This window comes from Kogia breviceps, chromosome 15 (assembly GCF_026419965.1).
Source record: "Kogia breviceps isolate mKogBre1 chromosome 15, mKogBre1 haplotype 1, whole genome shotgun sequence".
NCBI lineage: Eukaryota > Metazoa > Chordata > Mammalia > Artiodactyla > Physeteridae > Kogia > Kogia breviceps.
In genome coordinates this window covers 64,036,963-64,049,778 of record NC_081324.1, presented here as the reverse complement: position 1 = coordinate 64,049,778, position 12,816 = coordinate 64,036,963, and the positions used below count along the sequence as shown (strand labels likewise).

At 47.3% G+C, this 12,816-nt stretch overlaps 1 protein-coding gene across 4 annotated transcripts in view; it reads right to left on the bottom strand.

Annotated features, from left to right (window-relative positions):
• The window catches only part of MED15 (mediator complex subunit 15), a 62,787-nt gene that overhangs the window by 18,583 nt on the left and 31,388 nt on the right, over positions 1-12,816 (bottom strand). For all 4 annotated transcript variants that reach the window (XM_059041135.2, XM_059041134.2, XM_059041132.2 and 1 more), the window contains exons 3-4: positions 2,444-2,495; positions 872-901 (exon numbers count right to left, since the gene is read on the bottom strand). In XM_059041135.2, the coding sequence (XP_058897118.1) occupies positions 872-901; positions 2,444-2,495 (82 nt within the window). The remainder of the gene's footprint in view (positions 1-871; positions 902-2,443; positions 2,496-12,816) is intronic.

Sequence of the window (12,816 nt, the reverse complement as noted above, 5' to 3'; positions counted from 1 at the left end):
TGGGAGGGGTCCGCAGATGCTCGCCAGCTGAGTGAGCAATGCCAGGGCCTGGGGCAGGAGCCAGAGGCTCTTGTTGTAACAGCAAAGAGCCACCTGCAGGCAGGTGTGGCCTGGCTGGCTCACCCTGCCACAGAACCAGGTGAACACACATATTCTCCTGGCCAAGCACTCTTGATACCCACCTCCCCCACCCCCCGGCCCTGGCTGGCCAACAATCGCTGCACAAGCCAAGAGACCCCAGGCAGGTGCAGCCAGCTTGGCCAAGGCAAGCCTGGGCATGCGGCATGTACCGCTGACAGTAAGACAAACAGCCCACCAGGGTGGCTCCCCGTCCGGCAGTCGGAGTTCAGTTGGCCACTGGGATCTGCTAAACCCCTTCACTAGCAGCTCACTCAGTGAGACCTAGGCTAAATCAACAGGGTTCCCATGAGATAAAACCTTGAAATTATAAAAGAAAAAAGAATGATAATTCTTAACTTACAAAGAAACTTTGTAACTTAAGAAAGTGAATTCATAGTTATTCTCTAAATACTACTACAGATTATTATACTGAGTATAACATTATACCATACTAGTTCTCTCCCAGAGAGCTCAAAATTTTAGATAATATTCAATAATCGTGTGAGTTTTCATCATCTTTTTCGCGGGAGGAATGGGATGGGGTGGTATCGTCTGACTCCACGGTCACCAGGAGGAGGGTGCCTGGTGGGCTGGGAGCTGGCAGTTCTCAGGAACCCGAGGTCGTCTCTCCGGGAACTTCCTCCTCCAGTAACAGCTTAACCCCAGGCACACGCAGCACCCACCATCCCACTCCTGCTACTCCGCAGCCAAGGTTGGGAAAAACTTTAATTCCAAAAGGAGAAACTCTTACCACTGACAGAAGCTTGTGATTTCTTGTTATCTATATATAAAGGAAAAAAAAAAGAAGAAGAAACCAAAGTAAACAAAGTTTTTATGTAACCATATATTTCCACGCTAAGTCAGTGCCGAAGGCATTCGCCCAGAGGTCATTTGCTATCACTGAGCTGACCTTCCCTAGAAACTAGACAAAACATACCTCAGAGTTTCAGAGTGTGTGTGTGTGTGTGTGTGTGTTGTGTGTGTTTGTGTGTGTGAGAACATGTGTGAATACATGTATGTGTCCCACCCCCGGCAGCATTGACACACAAGGAGGCCTGGAGCAAGAGGGTGCAGAATCACCCCACGGTCAACCTGGGCCCTGGAGATCAGCCCCCAGGTGGAGGCTGGTGCTGGGTCTCCTCTAGTTCCTTCCTTCCCAGGCCGGGGCTCTTTGCACAGGCCCTGAGCCACAAATAAGAGCACTTCAGGGATCTACGGTGGGCCCACACGACCTCCATTTTCAGCCCACTCTGGTGAGGGAGGCAGCATCCCCATTTTCTGGATGAGGAAATTGAATCTGTCCAAGGCTGGTTAGAAGCCGGATCCAGCCAGCCCCAGGACGGGCGGGGAACTGCCACAACAGTTCCACCCTCTGCTGGGGGTGAGGCAGCTGTGGGCGCCCCCACCAAAGGGCTGTGTGCACTGCCGTGCCAGGGCCAGCTCCCAAATGAGCCCTTGCCAGTACAGACGGGGTCATGGCCAGGCTGCTCATGCCCCAGGCTTCTAGTGGCGGCTCCTCTTGTTCCAAACACCATGGGACCTTCCCAAACACAGCAAAGAAAGTGAAATCAAGTGAGGTTCATCTTGCTGGCCAGTCTGGTAAAAAGTTAAGTGTGGAAAGAAGCAATGGCCCTGCAAGGACTCTGGGGTCCCCAATGTCTCCCTCTGAGATGAGTGACGCTGACACCACAGCTGTCTCTACAGCCACAGGGAGCAGCTGCCCCATGGACAGCCTGCATGGGAGGAACCTGCCTCCTGTGGTCACACCACTGCAGGCCAGCAGGAGGCGCTATGGCTGTAAACACCCCACTACCACCACCCAACCACAGCAGCCCTGAGAGGGAGAAGAGGAACTGGGATGCTATGGGGCTGGACCCTCACCAGGGCAGGGAGTGCAGGGTGGTGTTGAGAAAGCTGGCCCCAGAAACTTCCAGCCTGATGGGAACACAGTTAGGTCCAGCCTCCATGGGTCAAAAAAAACAGGGATCAGGGAAGGAAGTGTCTACTCCAGGGTGGACTCTGCTTATTCAGGAACTGCCTAGAGATCAAGCAGCAGTCCTTCAAAAAGGGAGATTAAGCAGACAAGCAAAAAGAGCAGTCCAGCCCAGACCACTTGGACACTAAAATCTCCATTAGGCCACAATCAGCACGCTTCAGGCTGAGGTTCTGGGAGGATGGGAAACATGGAATCAAATGCGAAGCCATGAAGAACTTCCCGGAAAGCAGACGCTGTCCACAGACATCCTGCCTCAGGCACTGGGGCCGAGACTGGCCAGCCTCTCACGGCGACCACAACCACCCAGAGATGTGACATTTTACTTACGGATGTCTCGAAAATGGATAATGAGCCTGGCCACGAGAGAAAGGTATTCATCCTAAAAGTAAAAACAGGAAGCAGTTTAATCCCAGACGCAGAAGTGAGGCCGAGTGACGTCCCTTCCCGCCCTGGCTCTGCTGCGCTCCTCCTGAAGGCAGGGCTGGCAGCCATCCCCGTCTGTCTGTCCCTGTCTGTCTGTCCTCGTACAGCTTGGCTCAGCCTCCTCTGGAATCCATCCCTATGGGAAAGGCCGGCAGAGCTTGGCTACCACAGAACAACAAAAGGCACAAAAAAACAGAAAACCAAGAAGGTACCAAGACACTAGAAGACGCTGCTCCCCCGCCCTGCTGTAAATCCTGGCGAGGGCCACGTGGGGCTCAGGCACCCGTCTTTCTGCAGAGGGGCCGGCCCAGGGTCACAGGGCATCTCAGAAGTAGACACAGGAGGGCCGCTTTTGTCTTTGCTCCATTTGTACCAAAGTACTTTCGCTTTTCACACTGGCCTGTTGCTTTTCCACTGCTGACGTCATATTTGCATGCAAATCTGGCTGGGCGCCCTGGCTGTGCTTTCCACAGCTCCCGCTGATCTGAATTCACTGCACGGCCCAGGGAGAGGGCACAGTGCTGCTCAAGGAAGCAGGTGAAGGCCACTGCCCAGGACCCTCTTGGTTCTCGCTGTGTTTCTGGAACCTCCCAGCAGGGCCTACCTTCCACCATTTGTCCTCTTTGTAACCAAGGACACTCACTCCAGGGGTTCCAGGGAAATCACTACTGTGAGTTTGTCTTGGGGTCAAAGAAGGGATGTTCGTAACTAAAATCTTATTTCAGAGAAGCTGGACCATCTTTCTGGCAAGGCAGGCAGAAAGGGCAGAGCTTTCACCCCGCCTGCTCACTTGACCCCCGCCTAATTCACCATGACACTGAGTCCACTCAACAGCAGCGAGAGGAGACGACCCCTGCAGCCCAGGACCCACTGCAGTGGACAGCCTGTGAGCCTGGGAGGGACAGTGATCCTGCCATCATGAGAACACCTCCAAGGGAAACACATGAAGGGGGCATCAGACGAATTTTAACAACATAAGCACACTTTCTAACCCCCATCAGCCCTCACTGATCTCAAACTTCACCCACCACTGTTTTCTCAGCCATGGAATCAACAGAGGAAAACGTGGGGGAAAGGCCCAGGGAGGCCACGGGGCAGGTACCAAAGGACAGGACACATGGGAGATGTGTTCAACACTCCCCCTCCCAATGCCCACCACAAATTTCTGGGAGGGGGCTTCCCTGGTGGCGCAGTGGTTGAGAATCCGCCTGCCGATGCAGGGAACACGGGTTCGTGCCCGGGTCCGGGAAGATCCCACATGCTGCGGAGCGGCTGGGCCCGGGAGCCATGGCCGCTGAGCCTGCGCGTCCGGAGCCTGTGCTCCGCAACGGGAGAGGCCACGACAGTGAGAGGCCCGCGTACCACAAAAATAAATAAATAAATAAATAAATAAATAAATACATAAATAAATAAATTTCTGGGAGGAAAAGGATCCCGCAGATCACCTGACCAGGCTGGTCCTTGAAGGACAACAGCGTGGTGAGTGGGGCGCAAGGAAAGTGGGGGCTAAAGGAAGCTCTGAAACGAGGTGGCCAAGGACGGGGAGCTTGCCACGTCAAGAGGTGACGTCTCAGGGCTTCCCTGGTGGCGCAGTGGTTGAGAATCCGCCTGCCGATGCAGGGGACACAGGTTCGTGCCCCGGTCGGGGAAGATCCCACGTGCCGTGGAGCGGCTGGGCCCGTGAGCCATGGCTGCTGAGCCTGCGCATCCGGAGCCTGTGCTCCGCAATGGGAGAGGCCACAACAGTGAGAGGCCTGTGTACCCCCCACAAAAAAAAACAAAAACAAACAAACAAACAAACAAAAAAAGAGGTGACGTCTCAGTAAGGCCTTGGCCATCTTTTGGGTCGGAGAAATCTTAAAAGAATTTGTTGAGCTTTTTTACTTCCATAAAAGGTGAAGCAAGAGGAAGCAGGTTTAAAAAGCAACCAGATCATTAAAAAGTCCACAAACAACAAATGCTGGAGAGTTTGGAGAAAAGGGAACCCTCCAACACTGTTAGTGGGAATGTAAACTGATGCAGCCACTATGGCAAACAGTATGGAGGTTCCTCAAAAAACTAAAAATAGAATTACCATATGATCCTGCAATCTCACTCTTGGGCATATATCCGGAGAAAACTCTAACTCAAAAAGATACGTGCACCCCTATGTTCACATCAGCACTATTTATAATAGCCAAGACATGGAAGCACCTAAGTGTCCACTGACAGATGAATGGATAAAGAGCATGTAGTATGTATATATACAATGGAATATTACTCAGTCATAAAAAAGAATGAAATAATGCCATTTGCAGCAACATGGATGGACCCAGAGATTGTTATACTAAGTGAAGTAAGTCAGACAAATACCATATGGTATTACTTATATGTGGAATCTAAGATATGATAAATGAACTTATCTATGAAACAGAAACAGACTCATGGACATAGAGAACAGAGTTGTGGTTGCCGGGGGTGGGGTTGCTAGGGGAGGGATGGACCGGGAGTTTGGGGTTAGCAGATGCAAACTATTATATATAGAATGTATAAACAACAAGGTATAGCACAGGGAACTATATTCAATATCCTGTGATAAACCATAATAGAAAATATACATATGTATAACTGAATCACTTTTCCGTACAGGAAAAAACACAACATTGTAAATCAATTATACTTCAGTTATAAAAAAACAAAACAAAACAAAACAAAACAAAACAAAACCAGCAACCAGATATTTTATTCCAACACAAGATACAGTAAATGGGGCTCAGGAGCATGTCCCCAAAGCCCTTGGCACAGAACCAGGACCGAGTGCTTGGAGCCAGGTGGGCACAAGGCACCCATGGTCTGCACCCACTGAGGGTGCCCACAGCCCAGTGCAGCAGAGGCTCTGGGGACCAGACCAGCATGAGGAGGCCTGAAGGGGACGGAGGAGGGCAGCAATCACCTGACAGGAGAAGCGGGCACAGGGAGTGGTCAGTCACACTGCCACCAAGGGGCACTCCTGTGGGTAAATACATCACCTAGCACGTTGAGGGTAGAGCGCTTCAGGCCTGCTGATCTGATCCCCCTCTGACTGCCCAGGGTGGCTGCCTTACTCTATGTCTAGACTGGCTTCCCTGAGCGTGAGAGTTCCCAGCCTCCATGCAGACAGAGAGGTTATGACCCCTCTTCTGCTCCAAGGCACTCCCGCTCCAGGACAGTTCCAGAAATGGTCCGAGAAGCGTGTATCTCCCTTATCTTCACTCCATTTTTATCATCTCCCCCTCCTGACAGCAAAAATACAAGCATCCAGGCTGGGTACAGCCAGACCACAGCAGTGACAGCTCACACACCGCACTGACTCTGGGCTAGGCACAGCTCTGAATGCATTACAAATGATTAACACACTCAATTCTTCCAACTGCCCAGTGAGACAGGTACTACTAGCAGGCTGGTTTGCAGGTGAGAAGACAGAAATGTGGGAAAAAAGATTCTTGCAGTTTATACACTTTGTCTAACCTATACAAGTCTTGCATGAGGGCCTGACAGCAAAGGTGGAGGATGAATCCCCTCATGGATGTGGAGGGAGCAGTAGGAAGGACACACATGCTCCAGGTAAGATGCCACAGGCCACACACTAGATGCTACACTGTTATACCTTTTGTATAAGACTCGGGGAATCTGAATATGTTTATTTGCTTTATATCTGCAAAAAGAAATGCTGCAGATCAACAGTTAAATCCCCAGAGGTATCAGGAAGTGGCCCGGAAATGAAACTTCCCACCTTGTTATACAGCTTTCACACTGGAAGTATATAATCTTTTACCAAATTGAAGACAAAGCCAAATCAAAAGAAAAAAGTACAGGGACTTTCCTGGTAGTAGAGTGGTTAAGAATGGGTTTGAGCCCTGGTCTGGGAAGATCCCACATGCCGTGGAGCAACTAAGTCCGTGCGCCACAACTACTGAGCCTGCACTCTAGAGCCCGCGAGCCACAACTACTGAGCCCGTGCGCCTAGAGCCCACGCTCCACAATGAGAAGCCACCACAATGAGAAGCCCGCGCACCGCGACAAAGAGTAACCCCTGCTCACCACAACTAGAGAAAGCCTGCGTACTGCAACAAAGACCCAACGCAGCCAAAAATTAGAAGAAAGAAAAAGTACAATTCCTAAAAATGCAAAACCAACCAAACATATGAGCTGATATCAAGTTGGTGTCAGAATCATAGGGAAAAGAGTTCTTTTGACTGATCATTTTAAAAAACAAAAAGCAAACAAAACAAAAAACCGTATGTCCTTAGGGGAAGGGGTACATTTTAAGTACACAAAGAGCTGTAAAGAAATTTTAAACTTCATTCCACATTTTGTTATTTGCTACTAATATTAGTGCTAATATTGGTCCGTTTATTCTGAAAGTATTTTAGAGTAATTATGCCAATGACATTAGAAACCAAGATATTCACAAAAGAGAACAGATACATGTTTAAAATAAAAGTAAAACCCTGTAATTGGAAATATCAATGTGAAATTATGGGGTTTTGAGGTTGTTGTTTCAAAAACATATGACTCCTTAGTTCTCTTCACAAAAAAGTGCAGAAGCCGTGAGCAGCCCCATGCCTACACTGCAAGCCCCAAGTACCATTTCACCCTTGAAAAGGAACCAGGGCTCCTTAGAGCAACAGCTGATTCTGGGCCAAGATGCAAGCAAGCTACAAAAGACTAAGGGGTTGTGACAGGGGCTCCAAGGGGTCAGGAATGTGCCTGTGAGCAGCCACTGGGGACGCATCAAAATGAACGGCTGCAAAGGCCTGAAACTTGCTTGATGCACAGCCATGCTCACAACATCACTCACAGGAGGAGAAGCAGCCTCACCCCACCCCCAGGCCCCGGCACTTGCCCCTGGGTACCAAGGACAGCAATTCCACAAGACAGTCAGTACTCCTGATGGTCCCGAACAGGCTGTGTTTCAAGCAACCAAGTAGCACTGGTGGATGAAAGAAAACCTTTCCTGGCAAGACAATTCCATCTAATAAATGTGGAAGAAAAGCCAGAATTCAGGACAAGTACCAGTTTGCAATGCCCAGTTAAATGATGGAATCATCAGCCGATAAGTGGATGGGAAATTTCATAAAAGAGTCAGACTGTCACTCTCCCAACTCCTGATCAACTGTGGCCTTGTGGGAAAATCAAGACACCCAGAAATATATACAATATATACAAATATGAGGCACCACCTCCAATGCCTTCTTGCTAAGAAGACCCCTGCATACTGTGCTCTTTTGATTGAACACCTGGTTCACAAGAAATAAGGGGCAGGCAAGAAGGAGCCAGGCCACAGGGAATGCTGTTGGTGGGAACACGCATGGTAAACACTCCGCTACTGAGGACTCAAAGGAAGAAAAGGAGCTGGTCAGAAAGCTCATGTCATCTTAGAGAATACAGATGTCATCAGGAACAGAATGCTGGGGAACAGGTGATGTTAAATGTATTTCTGGTGAGGGCTCAGGGGAAAGAGGAACGTGTGATTGGAAACAAAAGCACAGAGAACCCCTGTCATACAGTGTCCGGAAGTCTAGCTGAATCATACCCTAGTTGAGAGGAAGGCAGACCTTGTAAGCAATGAACCTGGATATTTGGCTGAGTAGACTTCCAAACAAAGTGCGGAAGGTCTGGCCTGCTCTCTTCTTTTTTTTTTTTTCCAAAATTCAAAAGGTTTATTACTTATCTATTAATTCTATTACATTTATTTATTCAGTTTTATTGTTTTTTTTAAAAAAAATTATTTATTTATTTATTTATTTTTGGCTGTGTTGGGTCTTCGTTGCTGTGCACGGGCTTTCTCTAGTTGTGGTGAGCAGGGGCTACACTTCGTTGCGGTGCGTGGGCTTCTCACTGCAGTGGCTTCTCTTTTTTGCAGAGCATGGGCCTTAGAGCGCGTGGGCTTCAGTAGCTGTGGCACGTGGGCTCAGTAGTTGTGGCCCATGGGCTCTAGAGCACAGGCTCAGTAGTTGTGGCACACGGGCTTAGTTGCTCCAAGGCATGTGGGATCTTCCTGGACCAGGGCTCAAACCTGTGTCCCCTGCATTGGCAGGTGGATTCTTAACCACTGCGCCACAAAGGAAGTCCTGGCCTGCTTTCTTCTTGCTGCTTACAGTGAAATTGGGAGTAAAGAAAGAAACTGAGGGAAGAACCGTTAAGCATAAAGGAACCTGGACTTGGTTTCGGAAATTCCCAGGCTATTCAGATTACAAAGAAACACTAAAATTAGGAGATTCACTGTAGGAATGTGTGCTCTGGAAAGAAGGCTGAGGGTGTGGTTGCACAGACTATGTTAGTGCCAAAGAGATCAGGCATGTGATGAATTCTCTCAGTCGTCTCACAGACACCACCAGGAATAGGGATGAAATTACAGGGATGAAACATCTGTGGGGAAACCTCCTGTCTAATGGCATGAATATGTCACATATTCACGGTTTAGAGCATCATACCAGCAGAAACACTGCCAGTTTAGACTAAAAGGGAGAGACTGGATGAAATTTTAAAAGGGTGTCAGACTCCCAAAGTCAACAGGCAGGAAACAGGCTGGTAAAACTACTGGCGGCAAACTTGACCACCGGGGAGAGCCTTGGGCCAAGAGGCCAAAGCCACGAGCCCAGAGACTGTAGCCTCCAAGTCTGTGGGAATTTGTCCAGCAGCTACAGGAAACGAATACACTGCCTCTATAGATTGGCCTATTCTGGGCATTTTATACAAATGCATCATACAATACATGCTCCCTTGTGACTATTTCACTACGCTTATCGTGATGTTTTCAAGGTTCATCTGTGTTGTACCATGTATCAGTACTTCAGTCCATTATATAGACACACCACATTTTCTTTATCCACTCATCAACTGATAAACATTTGGGTGTTTCCATTTTCTGGCTATTATGAGTGATGCTATGAGTATTTCTGCACAAGTTCTGTGCATATATGGTAACTCTGTTTAATTTCTGAGGAATCACCACACTGTTTTCCACAGTGGCTGCTCCACTATACATTCCTTCCAGCAATGTATGAGGTGCCAATTTCTCACCAATACTTATCATCTTTTTTTACTATAGCCATCATGAGTGTGACGTTGTATCTCACTGTGGTTTCGATTCGCTTTTCCCTAAGGACTAGTGATATTGAGCATCCTTTCATGTGCTTCTTGGCCATTTGTACTGGGTTGGCCAAAATAGTTCCTTTGGTTTTTAAGTAAAAATAAAGACACATTTTTTACTTTCACCAAGAACTTTATTGAACAATGTATTCACCACTTTGTTCCACTACTTTCTGCCATTTTTCAGGCAACTTCATAATTCCATCTTCCCAAAACTTTTTTTAAAAAATTTTTTGGCTGCATTGGTTCTTCATTGCTGCACGCAGGCTTTCTCTAGTTGCGGCAAGTGGGGGCTACCCTTTATTGAGCGGGCTTCTCGTTGCAGTGGCTTCTCTTGTTGCGGAGCACAGGCTCGAGGCGCGCGGGCCTCAGTAGTTGCAGCAGGCGGGTTCAGTAGCTGCGGCAGGCAGGCTCTAGGGCGCGCAGGCTTCAGTAGTTGTGGCACGCAGGCTCAGCAGTTTGGCGCGCAGGCTCTAGAGCTCAGGCTCAGTAGTTGTGGCACGTGCACTTAGTTGCTCTGAGGCATGTGGGATCTTCCCAGACCAGAGATCGAACCCATGTCCCCTGCATTGGCGGGAGGATTCTTAACCACTGCACCACCAGGGAAGTCCCTCAAAACTTTTTATCTTTTTGAGCAAAGAACAGTTCTAGGTGTCTTTTACAGTCTTCCAGGGAATTGAAATTTTTTCCATTAAGAGAATTTTGTAAAGACTGAAATAAATGTAAATCCAAAGGTGCAAATGTCTGGTGAATACGGCGGATGAATCAGAACTTCCCAGCCAAGGTGTAACAGTTTTTGCCTGGTCATCAAAGAAACATGCGGTCTGGCGTTATCCTGATGGAAGATTATGCGTTTTCTGTTGACTAATTCCGGATGCTTTTCATTGAGTGCTGCTTTCAGTTGGTCTAATTGGAAGCAGTACTTGTTGGAATTAATCGTTTGGTTTTCCAGAAGTAGCTCATAATACAGGACTCCCTTCCAATCCCACCATATATACAACATCACCTTCTTTGGATGAAGAACGGCCTTTGGTGTGGTTGGTGGTGATTCATTTCTCTTGCCCCACTGATCTCTTCCATTCTACATTATTGTACAGTATCCACTTTTCATCCCGTCGCAATTTATTTTAAAAACAAAACGTTTTCGCTACGTTTAAATAGAGAATCACATGTGGAAATATGGTCAAGAAGGTTGTTTTTGCTTAACTTATGTGGAACTGAAACATCAAAGCGATTAACATAACCAAGCTGATGCAAATGATTTCAACGCTTGATTTGGATATTTTGAGTATGTCAGCTATCTCCTGCATGGTATAACATTGATTTGTTCTCAATTAATGTCTCAGTTTGATCGCTATCAACTTCAGCTGGTCTACCCGACTGTGGAGCATCGTCCAGCGGGAAATCTCCAGCATGAAACTTCGCAAACCACTTTTGACACATTTGATCAGTCACGGCACCTTCTCCATACACTGCACAAATCTTTTTTTGCATTTCAGTTGCATTTTTACCTTTCTTGAAGTAGTAAAGCATAATAAAACAATTTTAAAAATGTTTTTCTTCCATCTTCAATATTAAAATGGCTACACAAAATTCATCAATTTTGTTAAGTTTTTTAATTATTTTATTTATTTATTTATTTATTTATTTATTTATTTATTTATTTATTTATTTATTTATTTATTTTGTGGTATGCGGGCCTCTCACTGTTGTGGCCTCTCCCGTTGCGGAGCACAGGCTCCGGACGCGCAGGCCTAGCGGCCATGGCTCACAGGCTTAGTTGCTCCGCGGCATGTGGGATCTTCCCGGACCAGGGCACGAACCCGTGTCTCCTGCATTGGCAGGCGGATTCTCAACCACTGCGCCACCAGGGAAGCCCATTGTTAAGTTTTTTTAATGCACACTGATATGACAGCTGTCACAATACAATCTAACAAAATTGTTTTGAGTGAAGTTAAAGACAACTAAGCGTTACTAGAGCCATCTAACGGAAAAAAACGAACAAACTTTTTTAGCCAACCCAATATATCTTCTCTGGAAAAATTTCTATTCAAGTTCTTTGTCCATTTTTGAATTAGGTTGTTTGGTTTCTTTTGTTGTTGTTGTTGAGTTGCAGTTCTTTATATACTCTGATACCAGTCCCTCATTAGATATCATCAGATATTTGATTTGCAAATATTTTCTCCCATTCCATAGGCTGTCTTTTTACTCTCTTGATGGCATCCTTTGATGCACAAGAGTGTTTAATTCTGATGAAGTCAAATTAATCTATGTTTTCTTCTGTTGCTTGTGCTTTTGGTGTCACATGTAAGAAACCATTGCCTAATCTGAGGTCACAAAGATTCATGTCTATATTTTCTTCTAAACATTTTAGTTTTAGGACTTCCCTGGTGGCGCAGTGGTTGAGAATCCGCCTGCCGATGCAGGGGACACGGGTTCATGCCCCGGTCCGGGAAGATCCCACATGCCGCGGAGCAGCTGGGCCCGTGAGCCATGGCCGCTGAGCCTGTGCTCCGCAACAGGAGAGGCCCGCGTACCACAAAAACAAAAAACCAAAACACCAAAACAAAACAAAAAGAATCCGCCTGCAAATGCAGGGGACACAGCTTCCAGCCCTGGTCCGGCAAGATCCCACATGCCGTGGAGCAACTAAGCCCGTGCACCACAACTACTGAGCCTGCGCTCTATAGCCTGCGAGCCACAACTACTGAGCCCACGCGCCTAGAGCCCGTGCACTGCAACGAGAAGCCTCCGCGATGAGAAGCCCACGCGCCCCAACGAAGAGTAGCCCTCGCTCACCACAACTAGAGAAAGCCTGTGCATAGCAACGAAGATCCAATGCAGCCAAAAATAAATAAAAAATAAAAAAATAAAAGTTTTACAGTTTTAGCTCATAGGTCTTTGATCCATTTTGAGTTAATGTTGGTATATGGTATAAGACTGGGGTCCCACCTCAATATCATACGTGTGATAATCCAGCAGATGTCCCAGCATCATTTGTTCTTTTCCAAGATTGTTTTGGCTATGCTGGGTCCCTTGAGTTTCCTTAGTATCATTTTGTCAGTTTCTACAAAGTCTGTTAGAAACTTTTCCTCATATTCGAAAAATGTATCAATTCCCAGAGCAGGTGCTCCAGAGTCAGTGTTCTCAGCAACATGGGACCT